The sequence below is a fragment of the Apteryx mantelli genome, chromosome 10, assembly GCF_036417845.1.
Source record: "Apteryx mantelli isolate bAptMan1 chromosome 10, bAptMan1.hap1, whole genome shotgun sequence".
NCBI lineage: Eukaryota > Metazoa > Chordata > Aves > Apterygiformes > Apterygidae > Apteryx > Apteryx mantelli.
This window is the reverse complement of record NC_089987.1, coordinates 24,680,637-24,702,097: the sequence shown is the minus strand read 5'-3', so window position 1 is coordinate 24,702,097 and position 21,461 is coordinate 24,680,637. Positions and strand designations below refer to the sequence as shown.

At 55.5% G+C, this 21,461-nt stretch overlaps 2 protein-coding genes across 4 annotated transcripts in view; one reads left to right on the top strand and one right to left on the bottom strand.

The window, feature by feature from the left end:
- CARMIL2 (capping protein regulator and myosin 1 linker 2) overlaps window positions 1-8,781 on the top strand; it is a 37,391-nt gene extending 28,610 nt beyond the window's left edge. Inside the window, exons 31-40 of the mRNA XM_067302788.1 lie at window positions 74-342; window positions 3,279-3,382; window positions 3,940-4,336; window positions 4,740-4,859; window positions 5,214-5,250; window positions 5,531-5,602; window positions 6,058-6,375; window positions 6,689-6,796; window positions 7,418-7,534; window positions 7,644-8,781. Coding sequence (XP_067158889.1) covers window positions 74-342; window positions 3,279-3,382; window positions 3,940-4,336; window positions 4,740-4,859; window positions 5,214-5,250; window positions 5,531-5,602; window positions 6,058-6,375; window positions 6,689-6,796; window positions 7,418-7,534; window positions 7,644-7,822 — 1,721 coding nt within the window. The 3' untranslated portion in view covers window positions 7,823-8,781. The remainder of the gene's footprint in view (window positions 1-73; window positions 343-3,278; window positions 3,383-3,939; window positions 4,337-4,739; window positions 4,860-5,213; window positions 5,251-5,530; window positions 5,603-6,057; window positions 6,376-6,688; window positions 6,797-7,417; window positions 7,535-7,643) is intronic.
- Window positions 8,782-8,841: 60 nt separating this feature from the next.
- Window positions 8,842-21,170, bottom strand: ACD (ACD shelterin complex subunit and telomerase recruitment factor). 3 transcript variants are annotated; one of them, XM_067302789.1, is made up of 14 exons: window positions 21,066-21,170; window positions 19,981-20,110; window positions 17,221-17,345; window positions 15,998-16,088; window positions 15,121-15,200; window positions 14,799-14,843; window positions 14,253-14,287; window positions 13,495-13,658; window positions 13,168-13,252; window positions 12,725-12,805; window positions 11,445-11,543; window positions 10,392-11,149; window positions 9,860-9,936; window positions 8,842-9,496 (listed from the first exon to the last, which is right to left on the bottom strand). In XM_067302789.1, exons 1-14 carry the CDS (start codon window positions 21,146-21,148, stop codon window positions 9,433-9,435), a joined length of 1,917 nt encoding a protein of 638 aa, XP_067158890.1. In that variant the 5' UTR covers window positions 21,149-21,170; the 3' UTR covers window positions 8,842-9,432. The 3 variants fall into 3 exon arrangements, with proteins under 3 accessions (XP_067158890.1, XP_067158892.1, XP_067158891.1); XM_067302791.1 differs by lacking the exon at window positions 19,981-20,110 and having other exon boundaries at window positions 17,138-17,345; window positions 21,066-21,109; XM_067302790.1 differs by lacking the exon at window positions 19,981-20,110 and having other exon boundaries at window positions 15,998-17,345; window positions 21,066-21,109.
- Window positions 21,171-21,461: the final 291 nt, after the last annotated feature.

Genomic DNA, 21,461 nt, shown 5'->3' with positions numbered 1-21,461 from the left:
AGGGGCCGCGCCGAGGCTTAGCCAAGGCACCGGCCCAGGGCCCGTTCACAGCCTGGGCTTCTCGCCCTCGCAGGTCTCTCGGAGCTGGAGCTGCAGGCAAGCAGGGACGCAAGCGGGCTCCGAGCGCACCGGGCGCCGCTGTCACTCAGCCCCGCCGCGCCGAAGGCACGCCCTGCCTCCACAAAGGATGCTGAGCCTGCGAGCGGCTTGCTCCCTTGCATGCAGCCCGCATCCACCGAATCCCTTATGGACCTACCGACCGAAGGGGAGAAACTGGAGCATTGCACCAAAGCTAGGCCCCGGCCCAACCGCAGGCACAAGCAGCCTCCAAGCAAGCCAAATGTAAGACTTGTTTTGTTTTTCCAACTAGGCAGGTTGCGGGGTGGGGGGAGGGTTGGTTTGTGTTTGTTTTTCCCCCCCCTCAACAGGATGAATTATCTTAGTCAGCATTTATTGCAAGGCAGGAATATGAGATGTGCAGAGTGCAGCTGATTTATGATACTGCACTCCAGCTGCTGCTGTGTGCACCTTGGAGTTGGGGGGAGCTGGGAGGATAGGCAGTGGTTTTGGGAGGCCGGGGGAGTCTTTCCTTTTCCTCCTGATGAATTTGACATGCTGCAGAACTGTAGGATCTGAGATACAAGCAGAAAAAAAACATAGTTTGTGTGCAGAGGGCTGATCTGTTTGTGAATGTCTCCATCTCCCTCTGTCCATCTGTGCTGAATTTTCTCCCAAGATTCAAAAATCCTTTTCCGGATCAGCCCCAAAGCACCGGCAGTGAAATGTGAATGCAGCTATCGTGGCCCTTGGCAGAACTATACAAATCGCTGAAGCTGTTAGAGGAGGATTGGCTCCGGGGCTCTGATGGCCTTGGCATGGCTGGATTTAACCCCTGAGCTTTCCCACAGCTGTAATATGAGTGTACAGGTAGTGATGCTCACAACCTGCTGGATGTGTTTGCAGTGCCTCAGACTGCTTTGGAAGCGAAAAGTAACTTTTGGATGCAGTTGGACCAGGATCCACAGAGGAGACCATGCCTGGGAGAGATGGGTGGTGCTGAGGCAGGGGCTGGAGGGGGATCAACGCGTGCTGTGGTGGGGTGCTTTGAAAAGGCTGGAGGCATTTTGGCTGCTGTTTAAGCAGTCTCTGCTCCTTCACCTGCCATTGGAAGGGCCTGGAGGGGCAGTCTCCCCCATGCCCAAAGCAAGTGGGGGCCCAGCTTATTCCTTTTCTCCCTGCCACCACGTCACAGCTGGCTCCTGCCATCTGCTAGAAGGGCCTGGCGTGCATGTCCATGGTGATGCTCGCCCTGGTCAGGCCCTGAGGTCAGAGCACTGCTGCCTCGTGGCCAATGAGACTGGAGAAGCAGCAAGGACTGTTTTACCCTGGCACAGGCTGGCGAGGGCTGGGCAGAACCTCAGGGCCGTCACTTTGGCACATCTCTCTGCACCTGAGAGACTGCATGCCGGCCAGCCCAAGAGTCCCACTGGGGCATGGCACTGCCACTGTTATCAAAGGAGAAATGAAAGGCTGAGACAGGCCCCTGCCTACCTGCTCCATCAATCCACTCTGGATAGGCACACTCACTGCCGAATATTGTCTGCATGTTTGGCGAGGGCAGGCTTTGATGGATGCAATGTGACAGGTAAAGCAGATATTGTACTGCTGGAACGGATCCTGAGAGGCATAAATCCAGCTGTAATGAAAAGTCATTATGGATTGAAATGCCACTGACAGAGAAGTGCCTTCCTCTTGTCAATGGGAAGCCACCGGTACCGTGCCCTGTGCCAGGGCTTGGCAGGTGCCACAGTTCTAAAGAAGGCCTGGCCATAGCATGGAGTGTTTTGCTGCCTGGGTGCAAGAGTAGTTGACCTTTGTCTGGACCACAGCAGTGCTTCAAGTTGGATGGAGTTGGACTCAACATGGAAAACCAGTGAGGATGAGCACCAGGCTCTATGTGCAGATGTCAGGACATGAAATAAGCACTGAGTGCCCAGCTGCATGACTCGCAGGCAGGCCTAGGCTGTGCAGGACACCCCATGGGGTGCTGCCTTGCCTCTTCCTCATGGATTGTTGAGCACAAGCTCCCTTGGGTGGGGGCTCACCAGACCTAAAAGTGCAGCACCTTGATGCCTGCAGTCAGCATCCACGGCTCCTGCTCCATGGAAGAGTGAGGTTATCTCATGATGCGCAGGAGAAGAGCCCAGCTTCTCTCCTAAAGTCTGGTCACCCCTTCCGAGGAGCCACATGTCCTGGCCTTTACCCCTGCCTCCTGGTGGTGTGGATGGATGGATGGATGCAGCCTGCACTGCCCTGAGGGCTGACTGCAGAGCAGTTCCCTCCTAGGCCTCTAGCTGCCTGCTCCATCAGGAGCAGGGAGCGTAAGTGTCCGTTCCTTGGTTCTCAAAGCAAGGAAATGTTCCTGCCAAAGTCTTCCTCTCCACATGAGGCTGGAGTCTGGAACAGCAGGATCAAAGGATTGACCCAGCTGTAGGAGAGCATTTGCAAGAGTTGCTTCTGACATCAGGCCAGGGCTGTCCTTGGTGATACTCAGGGCCCACAAGGTCAGCAAAGGCAGAATTTGCCACAACGTGTCCCCAAGGAGGGTCGGAGACGTACTACGGAGCCACATGGTCATCCTGCAACAGAGGCACTTACATGTAGAGAGACAGAGAGCACATGGGCACCAGACCTTCTCCACAGTGCTGAGCAGGAGCACGAGTGCCCAGCATGCGGCAGTGCCCCACAGCAGGGGTCCTGGCATGATGCAGCTGAGGAGGGCAATGCCGAGCCAAGCAGGCCACAGCAGGAGAATTGCAGTGGCTGTTCAGGCAGGGTGAAAGGAAGGAAGCTGGGGAGATCTAGTGGTCCTGACAAAATGGCGACACACCAAGTCATCATGGGATCCTGCCTGGGTCACAGCCTGATAACTTCCTGATTTGGCTTTAAGGCTGAATGCATGGAACAGGGAAGGGGATGTCCTGGCCTATAGGGGTGCCAGCCCCTCCAGCCCAAAGGGTTTCCAGGCCCTTTCCTGTGCTGGCATCCACAAGCTTCCTCCTGGCATGGCAGATGGGTCTGCATGTGCACATGCATGGGCCAGGATGTGCCTGTACATGAGGCGTGTGTGCACATGCATGTATGGTGTGTATTCACACGTGTATATTTTTGCCTGCCTGTGTGACCTCCCGGGAGGTGGTGGGTAGGGGAGATGCACCCACTGCTGCCTGCCCTGCTGCTCAGGCCTGCGCCCAGATGATGGCTGTGCTTGCTTGCAGGTGCAGCCCGTGGCCTGTGAGAACAGTGAGGACAGGAGCATCACCCGTGTGGACGAGGGCCTTGAGGACTTTTTCTCCAAGAAGCTCATCACAGAGGAGCTGCCGTAAGTGAAGGGGGGGTGCCCACAGCCCCCACAGCCACAGTTGCACTGGCCCAGCAGCTGCCATCCCCAGCATGCTCCTGTCCTGCTGTCGTGGTGCACCATGTTTCTGCAGACTACCACTACCTGCAACCTGGACCACCATGCAAACATTGCTGGCTCAAGGTCCAGGCCAAACGCTAAAGGGGTGCTTGGGAAAACAGCACCTCTTACCCCAGGCACCTGGTGGGGCAGAGCTCCGCTTGCCCTCAGAGAGTATTTTCAAGGGCAAACTGGCAGGAGGACATTGTGAGGGCACTTGTGGGGTGCGGGATGCTGGCAGGGCCCTGTTTCCACAAGCTTTGGTGGGGGGCGGTTGTACAAGGACTGTGGGAGAGTCTGTCCCATAGCGAGGAGGGAATGATCCACCAGGGTCTGGATGGACCATGCTGTGAGAGCCTCCTCAGCTCTGCAAAGAGCTGGCTGAGTCTAGCATCCAGGGCTGGTACGGGGTCCCTGGGTCAAACACAGCCCCTTGGCAGCCATGGCCTAATGTTTCCCAATGCCTCATCTCTCCCCAGCCCCACGGCACTGGAGACCTGCCCTGGATCAGCCCTTCTGGCATCCTCCAGCTCTCGCACCCTCAAGAAGAAAATTGGGAACTTTTTTGCATTCAAGAAGCCCAAGTCCAGCCGGGGCTCAAGGTGCGAGAAGGAGCCTGAGGGCAGCGTCACAGCCTCTAAAAGCAGACGGTCGGTGCTCAGTGACATTTTACGGACCCCCAGCAAGGCAGGAGAGCCACTGAGCAAGTCCGAGGAGGGGGGCCTCGCTGCCGAGTCCGGGGCAGAGCCTGAGCACAGCCAGACTCCCAACTCTGCCCGCAGGATCAGGCCCAAGTACTCACGGGAGGGCAAGTCCCAGTCACTCATATTGCTGTCCGGGGAGGATGAGGACGCACTCGGGGTCAGGCACGACAAGGTAAGCACTGCCATGGCAGGCCCCGACAAGCCACCCTGACTGATTCTGTCACTGGCTTGGCTGTTGGGTGCTGCTGCCTCCGAGGATGCTGACGGTGCCAGGACTGCATGCCATCAGGGCCTGTGGGACAGAGCGAGGGCACGGGGCTGCAGCCCACCCATAGCTGAGAGGGAGAGGAGAGCAGGCTGGACACCACAGGGATGTGGGGATCCTCGAGCAATGACTGGGGAGCCTGACATCAGCACAGACCCTGCCGGGTTGTGCCCTTGCCTCAGTAACCACAGGGCACACCTGGGGCTGGGGGACTGCGCACTTGGCAGGCAATCAGATAGGTGCTGCTGGTCCTGTGAGGGGTGCTGCCTCCCTCACCACACGTTCTGGCATAGCTGTGTCTTTCCTGCAGAAGAGGCACCTGGAGAAGAGTGATGGGGAGCTGCCCAGTTCCTTCGAGCAACGTGTGCACATCATGCTCCACCGCATGGGTGTCACAAAGGGCCTGGCCGCTGAGGGCAAGAAGCAGCAGGTGGGATCAGCTCTTCTTTAGGGACATATCCTGCACCCAGGGAGGTGGAGATGGTGGCCCATGGGACAAGGTGACCCAGGCCCCAGTGTCACTTCCCTGCCCAGGCCAGACCTGACATCATACAGGCCTGTGCCACCACTGCCTGCAGCCTCTGTCCTGTCACCTAACCCTCTGCAAAGGGAGCAGCGCATGGACAGCACAGGGTGTCTGGCCATCTGTACCTTCTTCACCAGCATGCACCCACCCTCTGCACACTCCCCCCCTCAAGTCCTGGCAGCACACTGCTGGTCACAGGTCTATCTGCCCTGGCACTGCCATCCCAGCTCCACCTCACCAGATTTCTTTCTCTTGCAGAACAAAGACAGCGAGATCAAGAAAGCCGGTTCAGATGGTGAGGTGCTGCGTCCTGCCCCCCGCTTCCCTCAGCCCTGGCCCTGACCCAAGGGTGGCACAGCTGGGCATCCTTAGGACCCCTTGGGCTCCCAGATGCATGTCCCGCAGCAGGGCCAGCCCCCATGTCCTGTGGCACACTGCTAGCAGGAACTGGGCCGAGCATCATCAGTTCCACTCAGGGCTGCTTCACCCTGTGGCTTAATCACCTCACTGGGTGCTGGTAGCATGGGGGTGACCCACTCAGCGCACTGATGGTGACCAATGACCTGTGCTTGCAGGAGACATTGTGGACAGCTCTGCAGACTCGCCACCCCCCTCCCTGAAGGTGCGCACACACTCCATGTCCACAGGTAGGTGAGCTGTGGGCGCAGGGGGAAGCGCACCAGCTCCCAGCGGCAGAGGACTAGCCAGGGGAGGAGTTAAGTCTTTCCCCACCATTGGCATCCAACAGCACTGTATGGGGGCCAGAGCATGGGAGTCAACATGCACCACTGCACCAGCCAGGGGACACAGACACCCTGCTCAGGGTCCCACCACTAGGAGGGTGCCTTGCACCCATGGGTGCCCAACCCTGATCTGGCCATAGCAGAATGAAATCCAGTCATTCTCCCTCGGTTACATACATGGATGGAGACATCAGCCCAAGCTGTCTGCCCTGCTGCTGGCCATGGGAACCAAAAGCCCACTCACGCCCTGTGTCCCGTGGGTGGGTGCAGGCTGAGACCCAGCACCCTAGAGCTGCCAGACTCAGGGGGGGAAACCCTACATGCGGGATATCCACGGCTCTGCCCTGCCTTTCCCACAGACACATCCTTACGGAGCAGCCCAGACAACATGGTGGAGCCCGGCATAGGCCCTGCTGCTCCCAGGCCAGCCTGGAAAGCCCTGGGGAAGCAGCTGAACTCAGAGCTGAAGGGGAAGAGCTCAGATCTGCCCCGGAGCTCCCTCCCCATCCCCGAGCAGAGTGGGCAGCCAGAGCTGACAGGCCGGGAGGGTTGGAGCAGCAGCCTGCCACGGCTTGGGAGGAGCACGCCAACAGCGCTGCTGCGGAGAGTCAGCCACTGTGGGGAGCCAGGCACCAGCACCATCCCACTGAGCCTGCCAGCACCCCCTGATGCAGAAGGTATGGGCACACAAGCTGCAGAAACGGCCCTAAAGAGGGACCAGCCTATTCATGGTAAGGGCAGCCAGTGCTGTTTGGGAACAAAGGCCAGCCGAGAACTGAGCCTTGAGCCATCCTCCCCTAGGGAGAAAATGGGCTACAAAACCTAAAAATGCTGGCTCCCTTCTCTGCCCAGTCCTGATGTGCCCCTAGGCTCTCACAGCTTGGGCACACAGGGCATGATGACGGGGCTGCTGGGGAGGCTGAGGTGTCGCAGGACATGCCTGTGGCAAAGACTGTCTCCCCGGCCAGCAACTTCCCCCGGCTTTTCCAGACAATCGCCTGACGCCACGGCTGGCTGCACTGAGCGGGACCAGCCGCAGAGCTGTCTCCATCCATGAGGACCAGCTCAGGGAGCCAGACAGCCTGACAGAGCTGGAGAGTAAGTCAAGGCTGGAGCAGGAGCCCCAGGTGCTGGGGGACACAAGCACCCAGCCCTGAAGGGCACAGGCAGTGCAGCTGGGTCTATCTTGGGGTGGGGGAGGCGCTCGTCGCTCCTGTTCAATAAAATGCTCAGCAGTTGAGGATTGCTCAGACAGACAGGCATGGCCAGTGACAAAGGCCTAGCAAAAGCCCTACTGCCCTGGCTCAAGGTGGGATGGACAGGAAGACAACGGGAGCAAGGGGATTGCTTCACCTTGGCAGCCTAAGCACTTGCCACCCAGTGCAGCCCCAAGGGGCTGAGCATGCATTGGGATGCAGGTGATACAACAGCAACACATATGGGAACATGGGTGCTGTGCAGCAGTACCTGCTCAGCCCTCCAGCACCTTCCCTGAACAAATGAAGAGAGGGGGGCAAAACCCAAAAAAGTCCATCCATCCCCTTTTCCCTTTCACATTGCTTTCTACAGCACACTGGGGCAGCCACGTTCATTGTGGCCACATCCAGACCACTGCTCTCATAACGTTAGTGCTCTCAGCTCCTCGCCTGTCCTCTCCTCACTTCACCTTCAAGCTCAAGCAGTCTTATGTAATGCCCTGCTGCATTTTGTTTCCTCCAGATGCAATGATCCCCCTTCGTCTGCGGCGGTCACCTGTGCTGAAACGGAGGAACAAACGCAACTCCCTTGTGGACCCAGAGGTGACCAGCGAGCCCAGCCCGTCCTTGGACACCACAGGTAAGGCTGGGCGACAGGAGACTTGGCACTCTCCTGCCCCTTCCTAAAGGGAGTGTGGTGGCAGCGATGGCTTGCTCCACACTAACACCAGTATTTGTGGCCTTTCCAGATGCTGTGATGCGGGACCAGCCCGGCGCTGAGGACACACCAGAGGAGCTGCAGCCTGGAGCAGAAGCAAAAGGAGACCAGCCACAAGCTGCAGCACAAACTGTTGTGAATGCACAAGACTCAACCCTAGACCAAAGAAGCCCAGTGCCGGGCCAGGGGGAGCCAGCCCTGGGACAGTGAGCCCCTGCATGCTGCCGCACTGTTTCCAATAAAACCCTGCAAGCAAGCGCACAGTGACAGGGTGATTAGCAACGCAACTTGGGCAGAGAGCACAGGGAAAGGCCGCAGAGCACCCCAGGCCTGCTCTGCACCTTGCTTCCATGCCAGATTTGCGTGGGTGCAGCTGAGGGGCCAGCCAGCCTCATCCTTTCCTCCAGCAGCTGTTACGAAGGCAACACAGCCACCTTTCGCTGCAGGAACAGCCTGTTTGGGGCCTCATCACAGAGGGGCTGGGGCTGCCAGCCAAGCTGAACCGAGGGCCAGGCCATGAGCAGTTCCCAGAAGGGCACGGACTTGCAGCTGCTTCTCCTGCCCACTACCTGGGGCAGCACGCAGCCTAAGCAGGGCACAGTTTCCCAGCACTGGGCCAGGCTGGAGTCCACCCAAAGGGCAGATGAGCAACAGAGCAGAGACATGCCAAGCAGCATTGCCTTCCCTGGATTGCCTCTGCTGACACACTTGTGGGCTGTGGATGATAACAGGGAAAGTTGACAATTTTAGGAATGGATCGGGGGCAGAGCAGGCAGCAGAGGTGCAAACAACCCAGCTGCGCAATTCAGCTGAGACATTGTTAACAGTGTTACTAGGGTCCTGTCACCAGGCGTATCAGCCTCCCCGCTCCCAGCCTACCTTCCACTCCTCAGTTCACAGGGGTTAACACTTTCTCCATCACCTCAAAACCCAGATTTGTATCAGAGGGAACAGGAACCATCTCATTTCAAAGTGCAGCTCTGTAATCCCTGCTATGAGTGATCCAGCCTTTCGGAACGCACAACCATATCTGCCTCTCCATCCCTGCAGCTCTCCAGCTATCACCAGCATCACCCCCAAAACCACCTGGCTTTCTCCTGTGCCAACTGTGAGCAGATCACCTCCACTCCAACTCTGGACCAAATGCATTACTTGCACTGATGTTTACCACAAAAAGGAAGATGCTTGCTTCCCCCTGTCCCCAATATTTTTTTTTTATACAAGAGCTGTGTATTTAAAAAATATATGCTTTTTATTTTTAATTTCCACTGCATAACCCTGAAGGATATTTTGTAATGAATAGCACAGGACCCTACCCAAACCAATCAATAAACCTCCAAACTACTGCACTGACTTCAGAAGGGGATCAGGTTGCATCTCTGCCATCACTGCTGCCTATTCTACAGTGGGATCAGAACAAGTCCCCTACCTGCTGGCTAGGCCAGGTCATTTGTACTAGGCTGTGATGCCTCCATGAAGGAACAGTGTGCCAAGGAGGCGGGAAAAGGAGGCTAGCTCATGCACAGGCTGTGCACTGGGTCACTCACCAGCAGCATTGCCGCACAGCTCCCTTCCCCCTCCCAACATAACGGTGCTAACCTCTAACAGGTCATGTCCCCAGCATCTCTGGAGCCAGGGTCTCCAAAGCCAGGCCAACACCATTCAGCTGCCCCCTTAGGGACAAGGGCTCTGGTCGTGTCCTCCCTCCCCCCTCAATTGCTCTTCCCACACAGCTCTAAATAGAGTTTGTTTCGATGAACCAGTAAACAAATAAGACAAGAGGCCACTCATAGCGCGCTCAGGCTCCACAAGGTCTTGGCTCAGGACTCCACCTCCCTGTCCGTAAGGATCCAGCAGGCCCACTTCAGCATTGCCTTCGAGATCCTGCAAAAACAAAAATGTGAGCCAGGGTGAGAAGGGACCCAGCTGGCAACGTTGTGTCAGGGAAGGGAGACTGGGGGCACATGAAGTTGTCTGCCCAGGCACACAGTTGGCTGCCCGGGCAGGGGACGCAGCGGGTCTCCGTTGTGCTGTGAGGGGTAAGTCAGAGTTCAAGGCCCAGCAAAGATGCAGGGGTCCCCAAGGGGACTGTATCCTGGGATGCAAATAGCAGTGTCCAGGCGCCACAGGGCCAGCAGCCCTAGGGCTAGCACAGCAGTAGCTAGCTGTGCCTGTTCTCCAGGCACAGCTGGCTTCACTCAGGGCTGTGGATGAGACATGGCTGAACAAGCCCATCATTGTACTGACCTGACAGATCTTATTCGCTCGCAGAGCTCAGGTGATGGGGCCTCATATATGTACTGGACCGGCCTCTCCTTCACATACTGCAGAAGGGAAGGGGACAGTGAACCTAGAGCTGGAGTTTGGCTTGCCTTCCCATGGATGATCAGCCACAAAAGCGACACCACACCTCCACACATCCCAAGACCTTGACAAGCAGAGAGAAAGTCAGGGGTCTCTCCCTCACTCAGTCCCAGGTCTTCCAATCTTACTTCACCTGGAGATGTGGCAGAGGCTCCAGGGGAGTGCTGATTTCCACCCAGCTAGGGCACATGCTCCCTCCCCAGCAAGAGCACATCCTCGCCCAGCACCCCACTGCCAGACCCTCTCTGGACCCTGCGTGTAGCAGCTCTGCTATGCCTCTTTGGGAGACAAGGAGGGCTGCCTCTGCTGGGGCCACCCAGTCTCCATTGACACCTGCTTTCAACTGCACAACCCCACCAGAGCCAGGCACTGTTACACAGAGACAAGGAGAGGCCACCAGCCACTTCATCTTTACCGGCTGCAGAGCTCCACGCTGCTCTAGCCTGGAGTCCAGACCACTCGCTGAGGATGCCTGCTCATCCTCCTCCTCGGGGGGTTCCTCTCCATGCTGCAGCCTGGTCTCCTCTCTTCTGCTCTTCTTTGCTTCCTGGGTGCTCAGAAACTCCAGCTTCCTGCTGGTGTCTCTCTCACTGCCCTGGGGGACACCACTGCAATGCTGCTTGTGCTGCAGTCCCCGGAGGGATCTACGCAGGTCAGGCAGTGCCTGGCTGTCTCCCACCAACAGCTTCCTCTTAGCACCCACAGACTTTCTGCTGCCACATGGGGCTTCTCCCCCCTGGGTCCTAGCATGAGCCAGGCCAACATTTGTCACATCTGGAGGGAAAGCTGTGCCACTGGAGTCCGCCTGCTCTCTGTGAGGTGCCCCTTCAGTTAAGGATGCCAAACGGCTACTGGGCAGGACAGGAAAAGTTGGAGAGAGAGACAACTGGTTGGCCTGGGAGCATCCCAATACTTGTGGGTCTTGAGCAGCAGAGGGGGCTCTGCAGGCTGCCTCTGCAGCTGATGTTGCCAGAGACGTGCCAGCCTCCACAGAGCTGGTACTGCCGTATGAGTGGAGCAGCGAGGGGGATGAAGTCTCCACTGGGGCATCCTGCAGCAAGCTCTCGGGAGAGTCCTGGCTAGATGGTTCCAGCAAGTCAGGGGTGTTGCTGTCAGCAGCCATGTTCAGTTGGGCCTCTGGTGCACGTGGAGAATCCTGACGAAGGGATTTCTCTGGTAAGAGAGAAAACACTGTCACACTGGGCAGGAAGGAAAGGGGCATACTGCTGGTACCACAGGGGAGCACAACCTGTCCTAACATGCGAGACTAGGGAGGTGGGCATCAGAGCTGACACAAGGCAGGCACAGAGAACCTAACACTGGAGATCTAAGGCAGACATAGCATTATTTCCTGGCCAGGGGAAAGAAGTCCAGCATCAAAGAGGAGCTGTGTGTTCATCCAATGAGAGAAGAGGGGTTGTCTGCTCCCAGTGAGACACACTGCACCCTGCACAGTGCAGGGACTCACCTTCTGAGGAGGTCAAAGTCAAGGACATCGAAGGAAGCCTGTCCCAGGGGTTTTCTAGAGATGCCTCTGAGCTCTGTGACAATGCTGTTGACTCCACAGCTGCAAAAACAAGTCAGGGAACTGATTTTGATGAACTGCAGAGCCAAGAAAGCTGCTGTCCACTCCCATCCCAACCCTGCCTGCCACTTCCAACCTTGTGATGGCTACAAAGAACTGTGTGCAGGGTCTCAGACAGAGAGACGGTGCTCAAGGGAGGCTCTGAAACTTCTTTCCAGCCAGAACTGGGGTGCTAGAGGTTACCACTGCCCTGGGTTGCCCATTCCCATCAGCCTCATTTCAGCCAGGTTCCTTCTAAGACTTCAGCCAGCCCCTCTACCAGGCAGAGGGGAGCCAGACACTGCATAGAGTGCAGGCAGGCAGGACAAAGATCTCCCTTTGCACCCTTTCTTTGGTGGGACTACCAGAGAGACTGGCCATCTCACTGCCGAGGCAGGCAGAGGCAGAGCCAGCTGGCTGTGTTGGGGCACCACTGCATCATGCTCACAGAGCCCACAACTCCCAGTAGGAGGTGAACAGGACTGCCATCCTTCTGCACCCTGGTAGATGAGAAACCCTGTAGAAGCTGCTCAGGGCAAATGCCCTGCAAACCTGGTCCCCATGAGGGACATGCAGGGACAGAGTTGCCACCACAAGCATACATCTTTCCTGGTGTCAGCCTGGATCAGATCTTGCACTGTTCAGAGCAGCAGTTCCTCCCCTGGGCTCCTCTTGCGCACAGAGCTCTTGCAGGTGCTTCTGCAGCAAAGCTTGTGCCCAACCAGGATGGGGTGACACAGGCCTGGCCCAGGGCAGAAATATCGACAGCCAAAGCTGTGTCAGTGCAGAGTCCATGCTCCAACAGGTGACTCGATCAAAGGCCAAACACCACAGGAATGAGCATTCCCCTTGGGTCACAGCAGTCAGGCCATTCCAGCCTCTCCACCACCAACAAGCAGTGCCCCAAGAAACCTGCTACCTCCTCTCCAAGGCACTTGGCATTTGTTGTAGATGACTGCAGGAAAGTGTTCCCAGCACAGCAGATAGATGCCGCTCAGCAAGAAGACAGCAGGAATGGGACTGTTGCCTGCCTGCTCAATGCAAAGCTACAAGTGCCTGGTCTCCCAGAGACCCACCTCTGCAGGTACTTACTCCTCTGCTTAATGCAGGAAGAAAATGGGCTGAGTAAACTTCAGAGAAAAATACTAAGAGTCTGGACTGGAGCTGCAAGTCCTGCTACTCACGGCTGATTTGGGATACGGCACTCTGGTCACCTGGCACCATCCTGTCGTCACTGCTCTTCCCAGGAGTCATTTCACACACATCTGCAATGACAGAGGCACTACTGGTCACATCCCAGCACACTGCACAGCCAGAGCAAATGAAGCCCTCTCCCCATCCCAGAGAGGCCCAGGTGGCCTAGAGGAATTTCAGCACCTCAGAAGTATAGGAACTAAGATGTCAAAAAGGCAATGTGCCAAGCAGGCTCATGACCTACACACCTCGCAGAACGAACAAAAACCTCTCAGGATGCTCTGCAATCTGAGGGCCTGAAGCTGTTAAAATTTCAGCTTCTAGGTGTCCAAGTGTTGTGCTCAGTCCATAACCATGTTAAAGTCCCCTATTTCACAAGCTTGGGCTCTGAACTGCCCACCTGCAACCTTCCAGGTGAAGCCCTAGCACTGACCTGCCTTGGAGGCATTGCAAACTGCCTCCTCTTCAGGAGGGATCACCAGGATGCTGGCCGGGACCATGAAGACATCCTCGCTTGGCTGAAATGAGAAGCATTACTTGGCTTCTGCTGTGTAGTCTCACCCTAGCAGCAGGAGCTCACCCAAAGCCGGCAGCTGAATATGCATTTCTCTCCCCAACAAACCTCCAGCTCTGCCCATTGCTCTTCCCCTTCCTTCTCCCACCCACCCCCAGAGCAGCCTATCTCCACAAGGTGGCACAGCCCTGTCTCAGTCACAGACACAGCTACAGGTCAGACTCGTTCACAGCAGCCCAGACTGACCTCTTTCTTGCGTTCTGCCTCCCACTGGGTCACAAAAAGCTCGACCTTCTCTGCTGCTGGCAGCTCTTTGGGCATCTGTAAATCCAAGCATTCCTCAGCATTTTGCTTCAAAACCTCAAGCTGGTTCTGCCCTATCACATCAATCAGCTGAGAGATGGATGGCTCTGGAGCAAGAACAACACAGGCATGTTAGCATGAAAGACGCCTTAATTCAGGCATGTGCCCTAAGCAGCCCCACTTGCAGATGCTTTTACTTTCCAGCACATGACTGTCACATGCATTGAAACCCAGGGAAACACATAAAACTCAGCATTTCCTCTGCTTAGCAACACTGCCTTTCAACACTGCTCTGAGCCTCTTTCTCTCCTTACCAAGAGAAATATAGCCACAGAGCAAAGCATCCCTGAAGTAACTAAGGTTCCCAGACGCTGGGGCAAGAGGCAACAGACACATTGCTGTTCCCCACTATCCCGGTGACTGAGGGCAGATCCACCCCGGTCTCTGCGGCGAAAACATGCTTGGGGCTTCTCACAGAACCAGGGCTGGCCAGGCTGGGTCAGGCATGGCACCCTGTCCAACTTCAGGACCCCATCATTCAGTTCATCTGTGAAAGGGGTCACTCGGAGATGTTTGTGCTGCACCTGCCTAACACAGACTAAGCTCAGAAGAGCCAGACCAAGCTCAGAAGAGCCATGAGTCCCCCACTCTGTTCACCCCCAGATAGCCACAGCATTACATGCTCCTCCACAACCCTTTACCTGAGCTGGGGTCACTCTTCAGAGACAGACTCCTCCTGTAATGATCGAGGAGAGAAAGCCGGGTTAGGGCCAAGGCACATGCCAGCCAGCAGCCCTCCGCAGCTGCCAGTACAGAACTTTACAAACCAAGCACCCTGTCCTGGAAGAAGCAGCTTGTGGAACTAGTGGATTCCCCACTGGGGTCCAGATCCAGCCACTGGGCTCCTCTCAGTATCCCAATATCACCCGTCAGGGAGCCTTGTTCCTGGAGACAGGCCTATGGGGAACCTTCCAGGTCTCCAGAGCTGGGGCTCCTTGGGAGATGCAGGAGTGAAGAACAAGCTATGCAGGGCTTTTGCTCAGCCTCACTCATTTAAGTGCCTTGCTTTGCACTTTCTACTAAGTTCTGTCACATCCCGGGGCAAGGAGTCACACAGATTAATCTGGAGCTGCCATAATACGTGGCTGCCCTCCCTAGCCAGTGCTAGCGATGTACAGAGCCTGCGTGCATCTAATCAAGGATGGTGTCCGGATATATTCCCCAGCAATCACCAGCCCTGTACTTACAGCCACAGCTCCTTTATCTTCCGTAGCACCGAGGGCTCCTGGTTCCTGGAATGACAGAGGGACCAGTTACTGATCCAGCATTTCCTCCAGTGCACACACTCCTTCAAAGCTTGCCACACAGAGAAATCCTCTTTCAAAGGGTGGAAGATCTCCACCACACTCAGGTCATACTGGCAGAGCTTCCAGCCTGGTACTACCAATGCACACTATTGTGCTGAGGACTCCCAGCCTCAGCACTATGGGGCAGATGCTGTCAGCATAGCTCCAGGAAGAGGAGGGAGCCCACAAACCAGAGTCCCCCAGCCCACACCTGGGGACATACCCATCTGACGACTCCAACCTCTGCCTTTCCATGGGCAGCACAATGAACTGCTGGGCAGTGAGAAAAAATTCGCAGTCTTCCTGCGGGGCAAAGGGAGACCATAAGGCACAGGTGAGTGGTTTCCCCACCTCCAGGGCTAGTGAGCACACATGAACCCACCCAAGCACCACTAGCAACCCTCCAGCCTCAGTGAGGGACACCCACAAGGAACAGGTCATCCCCTCCCCTTCAAGAGGGGGTTTTGGACCCTCCTGGGTCAGTTCACAGCTCTTTCAGTGTCAAGAGGGTTTAATCTGCTGCTCTGGCTCCCCAAAGACCCCATCAGTAGAAAGTCTGAACACAGCAATCATGGACACCAAGTAGGAACAGACCAAGGACTAGCACCCAGCTCCAACAGGCAGCAGCAGACCCTCCAAAAGCCACCAGCCTGAGGCCAGAAGGGCACTCTGGAACTGTGCAAGGGGAGAGCAGGGAGCTCTCTGCCATGAGCAAGTGGCACAGGCCTCCTCTGGGCATGGAGCTGGTAGCTGCAGAACAGCAAGAGGCAGCAGCAGGATGGCCAGGGAGACGAGGCTTCTGCTGACCCTAGAGGAGGTATGCCATGCCCCCAGGAAAGGCTCATGCCACCCCCTGCCCTGTCATCCAGCACCCAGGACAGGCCTTCTTCACTGCCACAGACCCTTCCAGGAGCTGAAGACCAAAGACCTGTTGGGGTGAAAGGGTTTCCAGCAGCATGAGAGGAGCTAAGCCAGCCCTCATTTGACTCTGGCCCCTTGATACAGCCCCATCAGTGCCTCAAAGCATAAAAGCATGCAGGAAGCAAGGCAAGGTCAGGGAACAAGTCACCTTCACTCATCAGAGAACAACAGAGCCTTACCAGTCTGGCCTCCTCCCGGAAACACACTGTGTACTTCTGCAAGACGATAATTCTGCAAATAAGGCTGGAAAGCCTGAGCTGCATGTGGGAACTAGGAAAAGAGCAGAGCAGGACCATCTTGGAGAGATGAAGAAAGGAGTCACCCAGAAACATAGCATAGCTCCCCTTTCAGCTACTCCAACCACACAGGGGCGCACTGGAACACGCCTCAGAATGAATGTCAGGGACTGAACACAGCACAATGCTGAGAGCTGCTTTTTATCCCTGGCTCAGCACTAGCAACTAGCCAGTCACTACTACCAGCTGGAAAACAGGGAGGTTATGTCCAAATGGGGAAACTGAGGTAAGCTGCTAGCACTGAAGGAGCAGGTGGCTGAGTCAGGATTAAGTCTCTATGCCAGGCTTCGATACCTGTTTTTCGATCTCTAGACTTAGCCCCAAACACACAATATGGCATGTAGAAAGAGCAGCAAGGCATCCACCCGGTACTCCACAGCTAGCAAGAGCCAGAATCAGCCACTGCTCCAAGCAGCAACACCAGAGGCGGAACACAAAATCCTGCAACTGGGGACATGGCCAAGTAGTGTACATTTCCCAGTTCAGGACAATACATCCCCTCCTGTCCCTGAGACCCTAGCTACTGCTATTTCTCCTCTACCAACAAATAACAACCCCCTTAGCAGAGAGCCATTTAATTGCGAGTAAGAAAACATTACAGGTGTATCCAAGGCATTTTCCTTCTGTTTTTCCTACTGGGTCAATTTGTAAGCTTTCCCCTTTCCTCCAAGCAAACATACAAACAATTCTTTTTATGAAAGACTGATGGGGAAGACATGCCAACCACAGACTAGGCAGCAAAGTGTGCAAATATCCAATAATTGGCTAGCTTTTGCCTCCCTAAATTAAAGCCTGTCAGGCCACCATGGTTAATGCTCTAACTCCTTTCACAAAGGCCATAGGCTCTTTAAACATTTCTAACGATGTCTGCGTGGCATCTCAATTTCTTCCATCACACCCCTGTACATCCTAGTTGGCCATGACTGGAGTACTGAGTGCCAGTGTTCCTGCCTGCTTCTTCTAGCAGCAGCTGGCTCTTCCACACAGACTTCCCACCCTGCCATTGATTTAGCTTAACAGAACCTGAAACAAGGCCAGCCAGGAGCCCCACTAGCAGCTGTGGTGAGCAGCTGTCCCAGCCACAGCCAAGTCAAGATGGAACCCACTTTTCTTCGGCCTGCAGAGCTTCTGAAGTAATGACCACGCGGATGTAGTAGGACCCATCTGAGACCTGCAGGACGGCATCTCGGAGCACCCCGGCTTGGCCTGGAGTGCTCGGGTCACTCAAAACCTATCAAAAGATTGAGGAGAAAATAAAAAAATAAAAATAAAAGTCTCATTCACAGTGTTCCCAGTGAACAGAGAGAGTACACCATGCTTAGTCAGGAGCCTAGACTCTTAGAAGACGAGGTCACCATTAGGCTAGAGGGTAAAGCTCACCCCAAGGCTCAGGGGTCCTGTATGTGCCCATACCTCTTGTCTGGACCAAGCAGACTCAGCACTACAATGAAATTGGGGACATATCACATTTGTGGTAGCATTGCTGGGGAGAGCAATCAAAGGCAAGGTGGGGGAGAAACCACAACAAAGCATTTTTTTGTCCAAGTCAGCTGCAGGAAAGAAGGCAAAGCAGTCTGGGCAGGCTTAGGACACATGCTCTAATGAAGCAGAGGGAGACACAGAACTGCACTAACTAGCAGAGTTATTAAAGTCATTCCCTTCCCTTGAATAAAGTTCCTGGTATACCAACCCTGAGCCAGTACTAAGCCAACTTCACGCTGTGACAAAGCGACCCTTGGGGGAAACATCGGCCTGCCCTGCCAAGTTCTACATCTACATGCTGAGCAGGCGAGGAGTTGTGGGTTAGCCCCAGTCTGCCCTAGTCCATGCTCCCAACTGGGAGTGAGCCAAAAAGCGGGAAACAGTAATCTCACCACCCCCCACCTCAAACAGGACCTCAGAGTCTTCTCTCACTGTCATTTTTTCTCCCCATCTCCTCTCTTCTTCCGTTTAAATCACAAATCTTTCTCCTTTTTCCTCCTGTTAGTAAGGAGCCATCTGAGCTGCCTCAAACACCTCTGTTTCCACAACAGACAGTAGAAGACTGACCTGAAAAAACAGCTGAAAACAATGGTTTCCACAGCAGGATCTCGCTACCAGTTTCCCAGGTCTCAGAGAGACCAACAAAACAGAGCACTGGAGCTGGGTTTCTCCAGTAGCCAGGTCAAAAGTACAACCAAGCACAAGATAGAAACTGCACGTCCCACCCTTGTTGGGTCTCATATCTATTTGTGCACCCAGTTGTTCCACAGCATCTTCATCTGACCATACCACAAAAGGGACCGTGAAGCATTATTCAGTTACATATTTTACACTTATGTAATTATCTTAATAATTAGCCCACAGCTAACAATAATTCAGCCCTCCACAATGCTTGCTCTGAGACAGAGAAAATGCTGCTGGGTTACAAAGAGACAAAGGGGCTAAGGAGAGTGTCACAGCTCCAAACAGCACGTGAAAGGAGTCAGCAAGCACAGCAGCACTGTCTCAGCTCAGTTGTTTTTCCTCCTTCTTCCTTTTATTCAATCCATTGGGCCTCAAATAGGCAAGAGTTCCCTTATTAAAGCTCTCTTCTGCCATGTTGGATAGGTCACTGTCCAAAGACTTAGTCAGCACTGCACATTGCTAAAGCTTTCCAGGAGCCAAGCAGGAGCAGGTTTTGTGACCTAGAGTCCCATGCCCTGAATCACAAAGCAAGAGGATCTCCCAGATCAGCCAGCATGCAGGAGAGGACTACCTATTTTGGTCTCACCAGGCCCTAGGCTCACCATCGGACAGGACAGATACTGCAACTCCAGACCATGTGACCATGAGGCAGCAGTGTGTTCTTGTGGCCAAGACAGCCAATAGTATCCTGGGCCGCATTAGGAAGAGCCTTGCCAGCAGGTGGAAGGAGGTGATCCTCCCCCTCCACTCAGCCCTGGTGAGGCCACACCTGGAGTACCGTGTCCAGTTCTGGGCTCCCCACTATAAGAGAGACTTGGAGCTACTGGAGCGAGTCCAGCGGAGGGCTGCGAAGATGAGGAAGGGCCTGGAGCATCTTTCATAGGAGGGAAGGCTGTGAGAGCTGGGCCTCTTCAGCCTGGAGAAGAGAAGACTGAGGGGGGATCTCATCAGTGTGTATAAATATCTGAAGGGAGGGTATCAAGAGGATGGAACCAGACCCTTTTCAGTGGTGCCCAGCGACAGGACGAGAGACAAATGGGCACAAACTGAAATACAAGAATTTCCATCTGAACATAAGGAAAAACTTCTTTACGGTGATGATGACAGAGACTGGAACAAATTGCCCAAAGAGGTTGTGGAGTCTCCATCCTCGGAGATATTCAGAAGGCATCTGGACATGATCCTGGGCAACATGCTGTAGGTGACCCTGCTTGAGCAGGGGGGTTGGACTAGCTGATCTCTAAGGGTCCCTTCCAACCTCAACCATTCTGAGATTCTGTGATATCCTCAGAACATCCTCTTCCTCAGCAGGTCCCACTTCTGCCTTATGCCACCCACTATCAGGCCCACTCATCCCAAATAATGTGGCAAAACAAAAGACAGGACACAGAGAAGAGGAAGGCAGACTGCAAGTGGGAGACTTGGAGGAAAGACAGGCTTTAGAGACTGCAGACTCTTTGCACAAGAGCATATCACACACACCAGAGGCACAAAAGTTAGCCAAAGCCACGAGAGTTGGCCAAAGCACAGTTACTACACCTTTAAAAAAAAAAAAAAAAAAAAAAAAAAAAAAAAACGGAGACTTTGAGAAGGAGGAGTCACCTATCCAGAACCACTGAACTGGGAATTGTTGAATATTTTCAGGAATTCAGATTTCAAATGCTGCTTGTGTAAGTTAGGACAGTTCCCTTGGTACCTACCCGCAGCACCTGCCCTGCCAGGAGATTCTCATTGGTATCCAGCTGGTCATAATTCACCAAGAGATTTGCAATCCAAGGCTGCAAGACATAGACTTTAGAAGAAGACATGTTCTTGTTTTCATACACAAACCTGCAAAAGAAGAGATGAGGCATCAGATCTGAACAGCAGGATATGTAAAAATCTCCAGGGTCCAAGCAACAGCTTCACACACCAAGCCATGACACAACCCCGGGAGCTGACTCAAGTGCCCACTGACAGTGAAACGCACCCACTTCTCAGTGATGGCACCCTAAGCTGGGTCTGACTCATTAACTCTCAGGCTATTGGCACCAGTAGGAAGCCCTGCCCGGGAAAATGCATCACTGGAGGTACACAGATCCTACAGCATCCAGACATGCTGCAAAAAAGCAACATCCTGTCTGGCAGAAATTGAGCTGCAGGACTTCAGCAGGAGAAGCTTTGTGCTAGCTGGATCAGATCTTTTGCAAGTTTCCCACCAGATTCAGAATATTTTTTCTCTCCTTCGCGTAAGCTTTATTATCCTCCATCATCCTTCTCCTGTGCCCAGGACTTAACCATAACTCTTTTAACCACAGGGAGGGAAATAGGTCTCTCTTTGCTGCGCAACAGGGGCCTGCTGGGCACAGTCACTGCACCAAAGAACCATGTCTTGCCACAGCGCCCCAGAGACAGGCTGGACTCCAGGGACGCCTCAGAGAAAAGCCTGCCTGGCACAAAGCTCTCGGGATTCCCACTCTCCGGCGGGGACGCCCCCCGCAGCCGCTCGCCCCGGCGGGGGGGAACGCGGCGGCCCCACCCGGCGCAGGGCCAGGCCCCGAGCCCCCGCCTGGGAGCAGGGCCGGGGGCGCAGCTCACACGGACGCGGCGAAGCACCCAGGGGGCGCCCGGTCCCGAGCACCGCGGGGCCGGGCCTTGGGGCCTCCGGCACGGCACGGCACCCGCCGGCCGCCCCCCGCCCCAGGCCCGCAGCTCGCGGCAGCCCCCCGCGGCCGCGCTGCTCCTTCCTCGTCCCCGTCCCCGTCCCCGTCCTCTTCCTCGGCCGCGGCCCCTTGCCCAGCCCCACCTGGGCTCCGGAGCCTGGCGGGCCGCCGACGTGGCGTCCAGCCACTCCTGGCCGCCCTGCTCCTCCACGCCGGGTGCCGCCATGGTCGTAACCCGGAGCAGCAAAGAGAGCCGCCGCCGCGACCCGGAAGCGGAAGCGGGGCCAGGCGGAGGCGGAGCTCTGCGAGGGTTGCGCGGCCTCCGCCGGGGGCGGCGCAGAGGCGGTGGCGCTTCCGGTGGCGCTAGAGCTCAGGGTCGCTGCGTTCCCTCGGGGCTCCGAGCTTGTCCCTCACAGGGGCCTGCCCCCTAGCCCGCCGGCATGTTTTTGGCAGGCATGCAGGCTTGCCCGCTGTTGTGTTGTTTTTCCTGTCGTTTGGCTTTCTGTCGTCAGTTCCCATGTACTTCTTCTAACGTGGTG

Bases quoted from the DNA above. Each gene is read 5' to 3' on its own strand.
- ACD (XM_067302789.1), bottom strand. From the start codon at position 21,148: ATGGCGGCACCCGGCGTGGAGGAGCAGGGCGGCCAGGAGTGGCTGGAC. The intron at 11,150-11,444 runs GTGAGTCCCTGC...CTCTCTTACCAG, and splicing joins GACTTTGACCTCCTCAGAAG to AGAAATCCCTTCGTCAGGAT. The intron at 9,937-10,391 runs GTAAAGATGAAG...TCCCTTCTGCAG, and splicing joins AGCGTGGAGCTCTGCAGCCG to TATGTGAAGGAGAGGCCGGT.